At 39.4% G+C, this 16,825-nt stretch overlaps 1 protein-coding gene across 1 annotated transcript in view; it reads right to left on the bottom strand.

The window, feature by feature from the left end:
• LOC124265785 overlaps window positions 1–16,825 on the bottom strand; it is a 123,100-nt gene that overhangs the window by 61,655 nt on the left and 44,620 nt on the right. Inside the window, 13 exon segments of the mRNA XM_046700599.1 lie at window positions 6,853–7,025; window positions 7,539–7,703; window positions 8,304–8,420; window positions 8,815–8,972; window positions 9,670–9,760; window positions 9,762–9,814; window positions 10,355–10,547; window positions 11,109–11,180; window positions 13,495–13,591; window positions 14,264–14,350; window positions 14,552–14,593; window positions 15,610–15,828; window positions 16,469–16,587. Of these exon segments, the coding sequence (XP_046556555.1) occupies window positions 6,853–7,025; window positions 7,539–7,703; window positions 8,304–8,420; window positions 8,815–8,972; window positions 9,670–9,760; window positions 9,762–9,814; window positions 10,355–10,547; window positions 11,109–11,180; window positions 13,495–13,591; window positions 14,264–14,350; window positions 14,552–14,593; window positions 15,610–15,828; window positions 16,469–16,587 (1,586 nt within the window).

The raw sequence follows: 16,825 nt of genomic DNA, 5'->3' as shown, positions 1-16,825 counted from the left end.
TGCTCATTTACATTTATACAAGATCCGGGTTAGAATTGGTCTTCAGCTACACATGCTTGTCGTAAAAGAAAACAAACAGGATCGGGTGCTTGGGGTCACTGATTGATGCATGTCATCGTATCCCAAATGAGTAGATTGATGCTCATGATGTCAGTCATAGGATTGTCTGATCCAGATTATGTCAAGACCATTTTCATATAGCTGGAATATTGCTGTGTGCTCATTAAAAAAAAAAGAAACAAATAAAACGCTTAATCATCAAAACACTGAATGAGAAGGTTGTTCACAAACAACCCAAGCTCAACAGATGCATAAGCAGCACAAAATAAGACAAAACATTTGACAAATTTTCGAAAATAAAGGGAGATAATTCATACAGAAATATATAAAAAGTCACTAAAAACTCACACACTATAGAGATTATCATAAAATCACTCCAAATGATAACATCCCACAATAATACTACATGACTGACAACACATTGTCTCTGGTCCATGACTAACTCAGACACTGTATCTAACTCGGCTGCGTGTTGTCACCACGTTTCCCTGGCAACTGCTCTCAGAGTCTTCTTCGGTTCACTGGGATGTCACATGTCTTAGTTCCAGGGACATTAACACTGACACTCTCTCTAAGCAAACACAATTGATTGTTTTGTTACACTATCTTGTTTATTGATTTTAAATCAATAGTTAGTTACTGTATTATGTAACCAAGTAAACAATGAATGAAAGATGTCAATTACTTGCAAAAAATAATGACATTAACAGTGACATAAATATTGGAAAGAGAAAGTTATCTATAATAAGAATGCTATTATCATAAGTGTTATTCAAGCCATTCTAAAAAGTGAGCCCATGGCCCACCAGCCCTCAGTTAGTAAATATTCTGGGTCATGTCAAATTGCTGTGATGTTTTAGCCATACATCTACAGTTACTAGTATGAGTTCACTTCCTTTTTCAAACTTTCAATCAAGGTGAGGTCAACAAGAGAAACCAAAGACGTACTTGAGTTTTGCTTGACTTGCAAAGCGAAAACAAACTTGTGATGTGTTTCAGGTTTACATGTATGGATACACCAACACGACCTGCCCATACCTGTACAGTGCACCATGTTAAATATTAGTGTGCGAATGGTGTGGCCTAGAATGATCACAGTATCATCATATTATCAGTTTTTAGATGCTTAAGAAACATTCATTGTTTTCCTGCTAATCACCTAGCTGAACAACTGTAAACCATGTCGTTAACTTAAACAAGACAACTACATCTCATGACAAGCCACAATGTGAGTATTTACAATGTCTGGATGATGCACCACACCTTGTGAAAATGCCAATGAAAACAAAAACGTTTGATGTCCGAAAACAAATAATCCCACAATATCAAATTGTACACAACACAGGCATACTGTCCGGTTTCCTATAAATCCTGTCAACTCAGCACTGTACGTGATACTACTACAGGCATATACACTGACTCTACATAAAGAGCGACCACTGTCATGTGTGCAACTAAGTCACAGGCACCTGCACATAGCAGCTCAGGTTAGCAAGATATAAGTGTGTTGCCTACAGTCTCAAGGGATCATTACAGGAAATAAACAGTAAGTCAAGCATAACATTTAATCCATGGCTACAGTCCCTGCATCACTGCATTAAACATTCTTCTAAATGAGAATACTTACATCTGGAAAGTCTACTGTGTGGGTCCTAAAAATCAATACTGATATCGAGCCTGATAATTGTAGGTACCTGACACTGATTAAAATGTCATCCTCACAAGGAACATTTGTCTTTATTGATTAGAAAACAATGATAAAACCAAATACAACTTTGTCAATTATAGTGTATAACTGGCCAAATATACCTCCATGTTGCCTGCTCATTATTACTTTAACAATAATACTTTAAATGATAACAAACCATAGCATTTTCCCAAAACCGTTTCACATATCTCTCAATTCACATATCTCTCAAGTCACATATTGTAACTTTCACTGACTAAGTTATCCTCGTGCTAAGGAAATAGTCCTTCTGGTTTAAACACTTCCACCCACATCATGGCCCGATGTGCCTACAGTGGTTGCTCCAACCTACCTTAATGCGGTGTCGTCCCACAAGGCCTAAAATTATTCAGTTAGGTAGGTACAGTTCATTAGGCTATGTGGGATTTCATGCCTCACTGGTTTTATGGGATTACGGCGGATTATTGCTGGACTGGTCCATTATTGACCACAGAAGGGGTGAATCATAAGAAACAACAAAAAGCAAATATGATTGTGAAATATTTATTCGAGTGTGGATTTTAGGCCTCGTGGAGTGTAACCCTTAACTCATTAAGCCCGAGAGCCCCATCACTACTCAACACCTGGAAGCCCTCGCTGATTGCCCACTCTCTGTGCCGAGACTAATTAGTGCTAGTCACACCTGATTTCCCTGGCAGGTTTCGGGGATCACAGGAAACTGTCTAGTCGTACAAACAAGTCCTGATTGTTTAATTGTGTCGTAAAAATATATGTTGAAAGAAATCAGGTGTGAATACATGTCATGTATTGCAAGCTTTATGTAATTTTATTGCAAGTTTCTCTTGTAGACCTTTTGTCGGCTTGTACATTTATATTTTATCACAATATGCATACACATGTATTCTTTGTATGTAACAGATGAGACACACGTTAACAAATTCTCTCTCTTATATCATTGTGTGAGGTTTAAATTTACAAAACATCTATGACAATGACATACTGTAAAGAAGAATTTACTTTCATACTTTATAATGCAGAAAACATAATTTGCCGACATTTCAGTACAATTTTTTAATGAAAGTACATAACGCTATTTAATGCACAAAAATAGCATTGCACTTTATTTCATACAGATTTAATGACCATACATAAAACATACATATACAAAATGTTTACTACATATTCCTTGCATAGACATAAAACAAAGAGTCACGTGATAGGGCATCATCAAATTTCCCGAATAGAACGTTCGGTATCTCAACTGTTCAATGTAGTGGCTGGTCATATGTTATCTGCGACCAATCGTATCATGAGATACCTGTCACAGAGGAAAGGACAGGTGATATGCAAGGCGAAATTTCTGAAGAGCACGTTTAGTCACTCAGCAGCTTGGATAGAGATTGGTTATTGGCTATATCCTTGACCAGTCAATATGCTGGGTTTTCGGCTTTATCAACTCAAGCTATCATGTAACAGTTTGTGTATTGTAAACATACACACTGGTATCTCAACTGTTCAGTATAGTGGCTGGTCATATGTTATCTGGCACGAATCATGTATCATGAGATACCTGTCACAGAGGAAAGGACAGGTGATGGGCGTGGGCGAAATTTCTGAAGAGCACGCTTTGGTCACTCAGCAGCTTGGATAGATATTGGTTATTGGCTATATCCTTGACCAGTCGATATGCTGGGTTTCAGCTTTATCAACTCAAGCTATCATGTAACAGCTTGTGTATTGTAAACATACACACTGGTAACGATGTATGAAATATACACATAAGACAAATAGGAGTAGATAGTCACTTTGGCGAGTTTATTTGTCCTCATTTTAGTGTTTTTCGATAAGTAAAACAAAGCGATTGAAATCCAACCACTGAGTAGAGGTAGTATTTATTTTCATATACATTTTATGCACACAACTAGTACATAAAACATAATGGTTTGCTGTACATGTAAATATAATCTTCACCTTGATACTGAATGACTATCAAACTTGATTACAGAATTCACGAGGTGACACTATACTGAATTATTATAGTGTATAACTATCCCCACCCCCAATATTTATGAAGGTGGAAGCGCTCCTCTTTACTGGATTACAGATGTGCATGCATGTATAAACATCACAGAGAGGTCCATAAAGCAAGATGTCCAATGATATAACAGCATCTGTTTATTTTACAAGGGGACAAACCTTTCAACAAGGAAACTACATATGCATTCTACCGAGGCTGTTATTTCAAGGTTTTCAATTATCTCATTACTGTAATCTGCTTGAATGATTATATCGCATGTATGTATACGATATCGATACTGATATACTATCCAGCTTTTATTGACGTTGGATCAATAGAGACTGAGTTGATTGATACACGTGATAATTGCACCGGATTTGATAATTACACAGATCAAATACAAACGTTTTTACAGAATGCTCATGTAAATTGCATAGAAAACTGACAATTCAAATCAACATGAAACTTTCAACAGCTTGAACAAAAATGCTTGAAATACCTTTGTATGGATTACATGTAATAACTTATGATATTACTTCTGTCCATGTGTGACAATGTTTTGAATTACCAACTTACTGTCTTTTGTAACAAACGTAGTAAAAGATTTCATTGTTGTAATAACACTGACATGTATATATGTATTCGATGCAAAGGCGACTTATCACTTTATATTCGCTTAGGTAACATTACTTAACTTTAGATTATGGAAAACAACTAGTTACAATTCAGTAAACTTCAAATTAGTAAGTTCAATTATGTTTAATCTATTCGAGCTTGGATGTATAATTACTTGTGTTTATACATTATGTTTCAGTATATGAAACATGACAACGTAATGATGCCTAAAAGTAAATTCAAACTATTCTATTGTGTTTGAATTCTTTGTATGTCCTTGAAATTTCGTATATTTTTTCCTATTTATTAGGTAGTTGAAGGAAATATAATTTTTAGTAACCTCTAAACCATTACATCTAATCAAGGTGCATACTAAGTATTTTAGTATCCATTCCCAAGGAAGAGTACCAGGCACTTACCTCTGTAAAAACATCATAATCCCCTTTCTCACCAACATGCGTTCATTTGCTAAACGCTGTACAAGCCTATGATAATGATTAGCAATTGTTATCAAAACACTTTAAATACTTCTTCTGATTGATACTAAAGGTGGGATCTCTCGTAAGAAAAGCTAACATTTGCTCAGTACTGCTAAATTGGTTGAAATAATAGGTACAGTGCGATTTTTAAAAGTACAACACACATGTGCGTCTCTCGCTGAATAAGAGGTGCTTTCTGTTGACGACTGTATGTGGCTCTCGCTGTGAGAAACTGCTAATTACCTGCCCCATAAACATGTCACTCGCTGTGAGGAGCTGATTAATTTGCCCCATATATGCGTCTCTCGGCCTTAATGAGTTAATGCAATGACTTGGGCATAGGACCATCTTCTGTTCGTCATCAAAATCCTTTACAAATAGTTTTAATGGTAAATTGCTTCTCAGCTTGGAGAAAGGAGATGCAGAAGGTATCATTTTAAGTGAAGATGAAGATAAACGCAAATACAATGCAAATCAATGTCAGGTAAAGCCTTACTTTCTCACGGAAAATGAAATCTGTCATAACAAGCATTGTCACTGAGGTGACATAATCCCCCGCCGCAATTGATCAAATCAAACTTAAAAAGTAATGAAAGTGAAGGTCATAGTTTAAGATGAAGTTAAATGTCAAGACAAACATGACTAGTCAACCTCTCTCGATATCTTGCTCTTAGTTGTTCAAACACACAAACATTTTCAAGACTCACTTTGACCTTGACATGAATGTCATGGTGTATGAAATATGCAAAAGTAGTAATAAAGAAACTGCTTATCAAAAAACATTCAAGAGAAGCCTTGAAAGTCTATGAATAAAATCCAGTGAACCATCCTTGATGTATCTTGCCTACAAGCTAAACATGCAGGTTAACATGCTGAAATCTTCAAAGTGTCACCGTGACCTTGAAAATTACTTGAAGGTCACCAAAATTAACTGAGCCCTGAGCCCTAGATAAAGCTTGGTGTCAAATATGAACAAAATCCAGTGAATGGTTCTTGAGGTATCTTGCTGACAAGCTTAACATGCAGGTTAACATGCTGAAATCTTCAAAGTGTTGCTGTGACCTTGAAAATTAAGTGAAAGTCACCAAAATCAACTGGGTTCAGCACCGTCCTTAGACGAAGCTTGATGTCAAATATGAAGAAAATCCAGTGAATGGTTCTTGAGGTATCTCGCTGATAAGCTTAACATGCAGGGTAACATGCTGAAATCTTCAAAGTGTCGCTGTGACCTTAAATTTTTGTGAAGGTCACCAGAATCGACTGGGCTCGCGCCTCCCCTAGATCAAGCTTGGGTATCAAATATGAAGAAAATCCAGTGAACGGTTCTTGATTCTTGCTGACAAGCCTAATACTATATCCCCCGCTTTGCGCTAAACGTGTGCCGGGGGATAACGAGTTACTCCAAACATGCAGTGATCACTTGACTTAGTAACTTGTGAGAATTCTTGGTGAGAACTACATTCATGAATATTGCTCTTATCAATAGCATCCTGAGGAATAATCACCTTTACAAAACATCAGGCATGGAATGCAATGATAAACTAGTTCTATCACAATGAAACAGTTATGGAAGTCGTAAGGATCATTAGGGTCATCAGTGGTCCTATAATAATCAGTCCATCTGTCGCCCAGCAAGTTCCTACTCGGGGTCAGACCTATTGACTCTACGGTCAATCCTAAGTATGTAGACCGCTTCCATGGTGTAGTGGTTAAAGTGTCCGCCCGGAGAGCGGAAGGTCGCAGGTTCGATCCCCGGCCGCGTCATACCAAAAGACGCTAAAATGTGGTACTTGTTGGTCCCTGCCTGAGTGGGGTATTCATGCTTAACTGCGGTATGGTATCTCAGAGAGTTAGCACTATAAAACCAGCTTCAGTCTGGGCTAATACAAGCAGCCGCACATACACATACACACGCAAGCATGTCGTCATATGAGCGAATTATTCTCAAGTACGACGTTAAACTCCATGTCACCTCACCTCACCTAAATACGTACCTGGGAGCCAGGACCTTCTCAGAGAACTGGGCATCCAGCACTTGGTCCACGGTCTCCACCAGCGCCACATCAAATGTCCGTGGGTTGCGGAACGTCCACGCCACAATGTCGTTCACCTGGATCACAACTGGGTCTGGCTTGATTTCAGAGGAAGTGACGCTGATTTCATGGACCTGCATACAGAGAAAACACCACCAATAACATATACAACAGTCTTACAGGGAAAATAACAACTGCCCTACATTTTTGTATTCAGAAGTGAGGAATACCAAGACTTTAAGAGGATGCATGATGAAATATTCACAGCTTAATTGGTACAATACTTACCCTTTCATAATATTGCTTATTATACTAAGCCATACAATAAAATACAGAACTGCATTACAAACAGTTTGACAGGAACTTTTTGTATTGAGAACCCGTTTTGGGACAGTGAAAGTGTGATCTATAATTTCGAGAAGATGCTCAATGAAATATTCACAGGTAACATACTACATACAATACCTATGTTTTAAGTATATCACAGTTCTGTTATTCACTACCACTACCATTATCCATTTTCAAATGGAAAATTTTCAAAATTCTTCTCATTGAGCCAACAACATGCAGCAATGCATAACAATGTGTGTAAGACTGTAAGAATCACAACTGCAGTCTACAATAGCTAGCCCTATCATGCAGCTCACCTGAGGTTGTGTGGACACGACGACAGCCCCGAACACTTTAGGCAGGTTTTTACTGATGAAGTAGAAGACTCCTGGCATGATGAACTGGTGAGTGAATGCTGATGGAGAGTCTCGTGTCTGGCCACTGCAGAAACCATTGGTGATAGGCACACCTTGGTGGGATACCTGTCAGGTAGGGGAGTAAACTCGTTATCTCAGGTGTGTATACTGACACGTGTAACAGAGCTAGAACAAATATTTTGAGGATATATCACACAGAAACAGTGTACCATCAATGAAAGACTGCAAGATTAAAAACACATCTATCAAACCTCATGTTTAACAACACTTATCTAACAAAGCAGTGAACACACTGAAAATCTGACTAAATATGTACATCCTCAGCACAAATTCCTAAATTTCATTTAATTTTAGGGCCTTTGTATGTACAAAATAGGATCTGCATCTAGAATCAGAGTCACTTACTCTCAAACAATTAAGCTAGTAATATATTGTAATATGGGTACCTGAATCGCAATAGAGTGCAACACAATTTATCTGCCAATACAAAGCCCTTTCTGTGAGATGTACCTGTTTGATTTGATAGTCTCTTTACCTGTATGATTTGATAGTCTCTTTACCTGTATGATTTGATAGTCTCTTTACCTGTATGATACTCTCTTTACCTGTATGATTTTTATGATACTCTTTACCTGTATGATTTGATAGTCTCTTTACCTGTATGATTTGATAGTCTCTTTGTAAGAGCTACTCAAGATTTCATACCTGAATAATGTTATGCTGTTTCTTGCCACTCTGCCACACCCACCACACTCGGTCATTAGGCCGGATTGTGATCACCTTCGGCTCAAACCCATTGTCTGTCAGATGGACTGTGTGGTTCTACAACAAGACACAACCTGTATGGGGATATATTTGACCACCACTTGATTTGATACTCTCTTTAAGAAGACTGTGCTTTTACTCAAAACCTGGGCCTAGAATTTGATCAGCTCTCTTAAACCCATTGTCTGTCAGATAGTTGTGGTTGCCATACATTAACATTAACCACCACTTACTGACGAAGACTATCTTAGCTAAAAGGGCTTAGAAAAAGATAGTTGTAAGTGCCTATTAACCTTAATTCTTTAGTTTCCTAGTAACTCTGGTACAAATGTCGGCATTAACAGTTGTTTTAAAAATTTGACAGTTTTCTTTACAGTAAAGAAAAGTTTCATGCATGATAATGAATGGTGACAAATCTTATACAAGCACTAACTGCATCCCATGAACTTACCCGAGACCCTGGATTGACCACAACAGAGCAGGTGGTGAAGCTGTCACCTGTGTCCGCCACGCGAAAGTTGTACACACCGATTGTTGTGAAGTGATACGTTGCATGACCAACACGTGTCAGCAGCTTCATCGACGCTTCGTCCAGATCCATGTACATTTCTGCACTGTAAAGCTGTAACATGGGTTGTTGTAAGGTGGGAAATTCTAACAGTTAAGTGTTTAATTGTATATACTGATTTATCACCTGTTCATAGAATGCCACTGTTAAATTTGTTGATTAAATTTTGAATGAACACTGACAAGAATTTTCAACCAGAACGTTCATTAAGTACTTCAATTAAATTGTATCAAAGGAATACCACTTAAAATTTCACGATTACAGATTGTTGAACTATCAGCAGGATCCAGAACATGGTTGCTGCTACAGTGACATAGTAGCTACAATGATGTTAATGAACATGGTTGTCGCTACAGTGACATAGTAGCTACAATGATGTTAATGAACATGGTTGTCGCTACAGTGACATAGTAGCTACAATGATGTTAATGAACATGGTTGTCGCTACAGTGATGTAGTAGCTACAATGATGTTAATGAACATGGTTGTCGCTACAGTGACATAGTAGCTACAATGATGTTAATGAACATGGTTGTCGCTACATTGATGTAGTCATAGTGATGTACAAGCAAGCTATCAGGGATGAGAATGGGTATGAGTGAAAAAAGAGGTAAATAAGCCATGGGTCTTGGGGGCTGCAGGTTTAGACGATTCACAAGAATGACCTTAGCACGCTCAAATCCGCAGAATTCTGCAGATTCGCAGAAAATTTTCATCCCTGAGTTATGACTTGTATACCTTCAGTTTCAGCTGATGGGCGCCGAGCGATGGGGTTGAGACACTTATCTTCCTCCAGGACCAGGAGAGTTTCATTGACGTTGACGATACCTCTCTCCATCCCACGTCCACCAGATCCTGTCTCCAGTGTTGGCAAACAGCAGATCTGGAAGCACACATCCACAAGACCTATCATCGTAACCCAGATGTATCCTCACACCATCACTACTAGCAGGGATCACGGGATCATAAGCAGTGTATGAAGTAAGCCAAAAATCCTGCCAGACATCAATGATGGTAACTTCAAAATGTTACCAGCCCAAAATGGATTTAACCAGACCAGAGGATCCAAAGAAAACAACTCAATTTTTCGTTACAATGAATAATTCAATGAACTTGAGACATGTATTTTCTTTTGAACAGTCTATTCACAACATTTTCAAAGAAACTGCTCCGTAAGAGACTTCGATGGGTGCATCGATGGGTGTCGCTGTTTTAGTGATAATATACGTCAACGCAGTGCAATGTCAGATGGACCTCATTTCATACACTGTCATAAGGATCACAAAAATTCCAAACTTTCAATTTGAAACAAAAACAAGTGTTTGATAAGATGGGAGGAAATTTCCTCCATGAACACTGGATGACATTTCAACAGAAAATAGAACAGAATACGTTTTAAGTTAATTTCAATCTTAATGCTCACCAGGTGCAAAGCCCTTTTCCCTGAGTTCTATGTAGTGTTCCTTGGGACGAGGCTTGACAATGATGGTGCCTAGATACTCGGCTGCCTCCTCAAAGTTCTGGTCGGAGAAATAGTACACCCCTGTCTTATGGAACTCATGTGACAACATCCCCTGCTTGCTGGGGACAGTCCATCGGAACCCTTCCTTGATCGGCTGGCAGAGAAACAGGCAGTGGGTAATACATAGAGAATCTCACCCAAGTGTCTACTGATATCAATTATATCAACACGAGTTGATAAAGTTACAAATATCCGAGACTTGCCGAGAATATTTTTAGCTTTATCAACAAGTGTTGATATAATTGATATCAGTAGACACGAGGGTGAGATTCTATTTATCATCAAAAATCATTCTTCATTAGTTTTCAATGAAAAATGTACATCTCTGAACACTGTACTACCATTAGACTTGCAGTGCAGCGATGTCATCAAGTTCATGATGTCATAGCATTGTCAGGCATTGTACAAAATCTACTGTCAAAGCGATATCTCATAGGAGATCTCCTGATCAACACAGTTTTCCTGTGGAACACAGTTTTGGATGATAAATACATATGTCCATAACAGAAGTTACAGGCTCTTTCCTTTAACTTAATAGATATCTACTTCTTATCTGCATTCATGCCATTGGTCATCAAAAGTGGGAAACAGTATTGAAAACACAAACCATTTCCATGTAAGCCTGTACAATAAATCCAAGAGATATTCTACTCACAATGTACGGTTCGTCTTCCTCCAGGTCCACGGCTGGAGCTTCCACTTGGTAGATGCTGTGGTGCTTCTTACACTGGAAACAACATTCACATACATGTACACACAGACACCTCAGTATAACAGGCCTGGGCCCACTTGCACAGAACGATCTTAGCGCTACAATTATTGTAAATCCATAAGATCGCGATCTTAGGCTTCGGCTACAATTGCCATCGACTTGCACAAAGCGATTGTAGGCTAAGATCGTTGTAAGTTACAATCGAAACTTACAATTGGTCCGGACCAATTGTAAGGAGCTAAGATCATTGTAGTCTGTGACAAAATGGTGTTCAAGTTTCACGCAAATAATCAGCTTTATGTTTGGAGATTGCTTTTGTACTGTATGATTCGCCTCGACACTTCAACAACACGGAGAATGCACAACCGATTTAACGTCGGGTACATTGTTATTTGCTGTAGTGAACCACAGAACTATTGAGTCGACATCACAAAGTACTATTCCCACCCGATTCAATGTTGGAATAAGTGTGAAACAACATACCTTTTTGATAATCAAGGAAGGATACTAGCAAATGGTGTCCGCGTGCGATTAACAATGGCCGTGACCTTTTCATTAACTCAAGAGCAGATAATTTTAGTTTATGGGCAAGATGGGAGTGGTTTCCCCTGGCCTATGCCGTTGCCGTAGAGTCTGTCATGCCAAATCGCAGAGCTCAAGATATTTTCTTTTCGGTGATGGAGTGATTTGGCTTAGTTAATCATTAAAGTAATCAAGTTAACGTGCAAAATCAAGATTCAATTTTAATTTCACTTTTAGAAAAATATTTATCAACGCAATAGGGTCATATCATTAATATACTATGAATGAGTATTTAACAACTGCTCTCTCGATATATTATTTGATATTCGTATTTCCCTGTCATCAATTCTTTACAACACTTCTGTAGCAATATTACATTTTCTGGTTATATTGTGAGAAAACCAATACTTCTAGGGTATATTTTGGATTTTACACCCAAAAAAAGGAAAAAAAACAGCTGTGCATTAAACAATGTCTCATTGACAACCAGTGGCAAATCATGCATGTAGGTGTTATATCATAAGTAAATATTGTCGATATTTGATATATTATTACAATTTTCATAATTATTAAGTCACTAAATCTAGACCAAAATTTATGAATGTATTTTTTCTCAGTTCAATATTTTCATAAAACATGGGTAGGTATTTCCGTGGTTGAAATATCACATTCTCAGTTCATAAATCAAGACAGTTAGAATGTAGAAATATATATGCTATCGTCCACGTTATCGGTTCCTTCTAAGATTTCTGGGATTTTTTCATGAAAATTCTGCAAGGTGCGATTGAGGGAGGTATGTATTGTGTGCAGGGACCAGTATTACTTTTTATTTGCGCAGCATGCTATGCGCACTTTCAGACAACTGTAGACGGGAGTCGAGTTTAAGAAATTCGTACCTCCATCGTTGAAGAGTTCGATCTTAGCTAAGATCGCGATCTTAAATACATGTCGTCTTACAATCGCTCTAAGATCGGCTTTGTGCAAGTGGATTAGGGCAATTGTATGGTGATTGTAAAGTTGATTGTAAGGCCCTAAGATTGATTGTAACTAAGATTGCTCTGTGCAAGTGGGCCCTGGACAGAGCAGAAAGAAAATATATATTACTATCATTGCTTTCATTGATGCTCTTGTATTATATTACCTCTAAATTTCTTTGAGTGGCATTTTAGAAGTTGGGAAGTACAATATAGAAGAAACTTTATGGAAAACAACTTCTTTTTATTCGTGAGTGCTGGCATTTTAGAAGTTGGGAAATACAATATAGAACAAACTTTATGGATAACAATTTGTTTTTACTCTTTATTTGTGAGTGCAATAAAAAGAAGTTGTTATCCATAAAGTTTGTTCTATATTGTACCTCTAGAATTTGTACTGCTACACAATTTTATACTGCATTAGTGAGACCATTGTATTGATTTGGAAATTTTACAATACAATTGTTACTTACAACACATTTCTTTGTTGTCTGTTGGTTTCCCACTTAATTCTTTTGCGTACTGACTCTGGATTAACATTTACTGAAGTGCCATAAAATATAACCAGGTGATGACAGGGAGAAAGGTTTACAATGAGCTCATCAATATTTCAGGTGACGTAAGGTAGGTAGCACAGAAGCACAGGCTTGGCACAGCAACACCAGTCAGCAGTTTGAGTATCTGCTAATCTTGATCAGATTGTATGATCAGATAACTATGACAGGGATCTATTTATATAACAGGGAAATTATTTCCAGAAAATCTTGTACAACCAATCCATACATTTGTACACTCTACAGTACTTCAAAGAGTGGTTTGGCTTGGGTTGCTACCTTGTGTTTGTCCCAGTGGAACCACACTCTGTCTCCCTCCTCTATCAGCAGGATCATGGGCTGGAAGGAGCGGTCCAGGATCTCGATCTTATGCTCTCTGAAACAACAGGGCAGCTCTAGACAAGCAGTGGACACATGACCTACATAGTCCAAGTTCAACTATGTTAATCAGAGTCCCATCCCAGCCCAACAAAATCAAGTCCAAGTGAAGTCGCAGCCACATCAAGTCCATGTCAAGTCCCAGCTGAACTATGTCAAGTCCATGTCAAGTCCCTGCTGAACCATGTCAAGTCCCAGCTCAACAATGTAAAGTTTATGTCAAGTCCCAGCTCAACCATGTCACGTCCCAGCTCAACCATGTCAATCTAAGTCAAGACGAAGTCTAACCATATCAATTCTAATCCTGTCTCACCCTAACAAAATCAAGTCCAAGTGAAGTCGCAGCCACATCAAGTCCCAGCTCAAGCTTGTCAAGTCCATGTCAAGTCCCAGCTGAACCATGTCAAGTCCATGTCAAGTCCCAGCTCAAGCTTGTCAAGTCTAAGTGAAGTCCCAGCTGAACCATGTCAATTTCAGTCAAGTCCAAGTCTAACCATGTCAAGTCTAGTCATTTCACAGCCCAACCATGTCTTTAATGAAACCATGTTTATATTATTTACTGTAATTAAGCTACGTCCCTGACTTGCACCAAACTGGTGCTTCAGGCCCTGTCCCCTTCCCAGTAACCAAACCTAGGTGTGTCCGGCCAAGCCCCCTTGTTCCTTCTCACCTGGGTGCCTCTCTGACCTGCACCACACACAGGTGAGTTCGTCCTAGTTCCAAGCTCTCCGTCTGGAAGTAGTACAGGCCTGGACGTCTGGAACAAGACAAACACAATAGTAACATGCTTCCAGGCAATAGATGAGGAGTTTCTACCAACTGCACCTTCCAATAATATGCTAAATCATCAGCAGATATTCTTAGGATCTGGATATTCTCCCGACTTCCAGTCAGTAATCTATAGCTACAGTACTGATGCTATAGGATTCCATCCATAGCTAGATGGCTGTGTACTCACTGGAAGGTGTGTCTGTAGCTTCCTGACACCGTGGCCACCACACTGGAACACAAAGGACAACAGATCTGATTTTACAAAACACAAAAAGCTGACATAAATGGGACAAAACAGTTGGGAGCTGATAAATTCAGATTCGAACTACCAAGCTCTTTGCCTGATACATAACTCAGTAACTCATAACAGTAAACAACTCTATGTCCACGGTATTCAGATACAACATTGATGTCATGGTTGACCCACTCAATGACAGTAACTGCAACAGACCCAGAGGGATGACATACCCTATTAATTCTACTGTTGACCACTATTATTAAAACAAAGATCCAGGATTTGAAAACAGGCCTGCACATAAGAACGAAGACACGAAGACAGTTAACGTGTAAGGCGTCAGTAATAAGAGGGTATTGGGGGTTAGAAGGGCATTGGGGGTTAGAAGGGTATTGGGGGTTAGAAGGGCATTGGGGGGTTAGAAGGGCATTGGGGGCTAGAAGGGTATTGGGGTTAGAAGGGTATTGGGGGTTAGAAGGGCATTGGGGGTTAGAAAGGCATTGGGGGTTAGAAGGGCATTAGGGGCTAGAAGGGCATTGGGGGTTAGAAGGGCATTGGGGTTAGAGGGGCATTGGGGGTTAGAAGGGCATTGGGGGTTAGAAGGGCATTGGGGGCTAGAAGGGCATTGGGGGTTAGAAGGGCATTGGGGGTTAGAAGGGCATTGGGGGTTAGAAGGGGATTGGGGGCTAGAAGGGCATTGGGGGCTAGAAGGGCATTGGGGTTAGAAGGGCATTGGGGGTTAGAAGGGTATTGGGGTTAGAAGGGCATTGGGGTTAGAAGGGTATTGGGGTTAGAAGGGCATTGGGGCTTAGAAGGGTATTGGGGTTAGAAGGGCATCTGGGGTTAGAAGGGCATTGGGGGTTAGAAGGGCATTGGGGGTTAGAAGGGCATTGGGGGTTAGGGGTTGAGAAAGACTCCATTTTCTATGTGGCAGATTCATGACTGATGACAAAGTTCCTTGAGCACTGGATGTGTCTACTCTGAGGAGTGTTTCATAACTCCTGACCAACCTGGAGTTTGTGGGCTGCTTCCTGAAGGAGCCCCTGTCCATGCAGAGGATGACTTCCTTGATGGTGTGGGGTACAGCACATTGCTTCCATGACCACTTCACTGTGTGACCCTGGAAGATCTCAATAATGTCTGGAGAAAACCCTTCATCTGTTACAACAGCCTGAAGGTCCATCCGTCGCCGCACCAGCACAGCCAGAGGGGTACAGCGAACTCCATTCCTAGATAACAGACACATGAACATATTCCATTAGCAATCCTTTTGACTCAATTGTGATTATAGCATACAGAACACATCTTTACCCAGACTAAGTCATCTTTGCTGAATGCAGAAGTTCTTGGTTCAAATCATTTGTACTCTCAGTCAGGTTTATCCCCACACACAGTGCTACTTTCTAGAGGCATTCAATAAAGATTAGCTCTGGTTACAAGAAAAAGTCCATAGGGCTAGAACTTTCCATTATGAAAAGTAGCAGTCCTCCTCTTCATATACAGATACCTACACCTGGACTAATTTTGTAATGATTCCTGCCACAAACTCAATTAACCTCCATAAAAGAGCTCAGTTTTTAATGCATAAGTGAGTGAGTGAGTTCAGTTTTACACTGCACTAAGCATTTTCCCAGCTATATGGTGGCAGCCAGTAAATAATCAAGTCCGGACGCATATGTGTCAACCAAATCAGTGAGCCTGACCACCCGATTCTGTTAGTCGCCTCGTTACAACAAGCATGGGCTACTGAAGATCAATTCTAACCCGCATCTTTAGCGGGTCTTTTCATGCATAAAGGTATTGTATAAGATTAACATATGTGATTTTACTGAGATTGTATACTGAGATAGGATCTACAACTGGACTTACAAGGCAAACTTGTACTCTCCCTCCAGGTTGAACTGCAGCTCATACTGTCCGTCTGTTTCATCAGGACTGGCCTGATACCCACCAATCACAGGTCGCAGCTTCTCTCCATCATATACAACCTGCAGATACACACATATATACCATACAGACATACACAGGTCGCAGCTTCTCTCCATCATATACAACCTGCAGATACACACATATACCATACAGACATACACAGGTCGCAGCTTCTCTCCATCATATACAACCTGCAGATACACACATATATACCATACAGACATACACAGGTCGCAGCTTCTCTCCATCATATACAACCTGCAGATACACACATATATACCATACAGACATACACAG

The sequence above is a fragment of the Haliotis rubra genome, unplaced genomic scaffold (genome assembly GCF_003918875.1).
Source record: "Haliotis rubra isolate DU_JTF1 unplaced genomic scaffold, ASM391887v1 Scf995, whole genome shotgun sequence".
In the NCBI taxonomy this organism is placed as follows: domain Eukaryota; kingdom Metazoa; phylum Mollusca; class Gastropoda; order Lepetellida; family Haliotidae; genus Haliotis; species Haliotis rubra.
The sequence above is the reverse complement of the archived record's forward strand: the minus strand, read 5'-3'. Positions and strand labels throughout refer to the sequence as shown.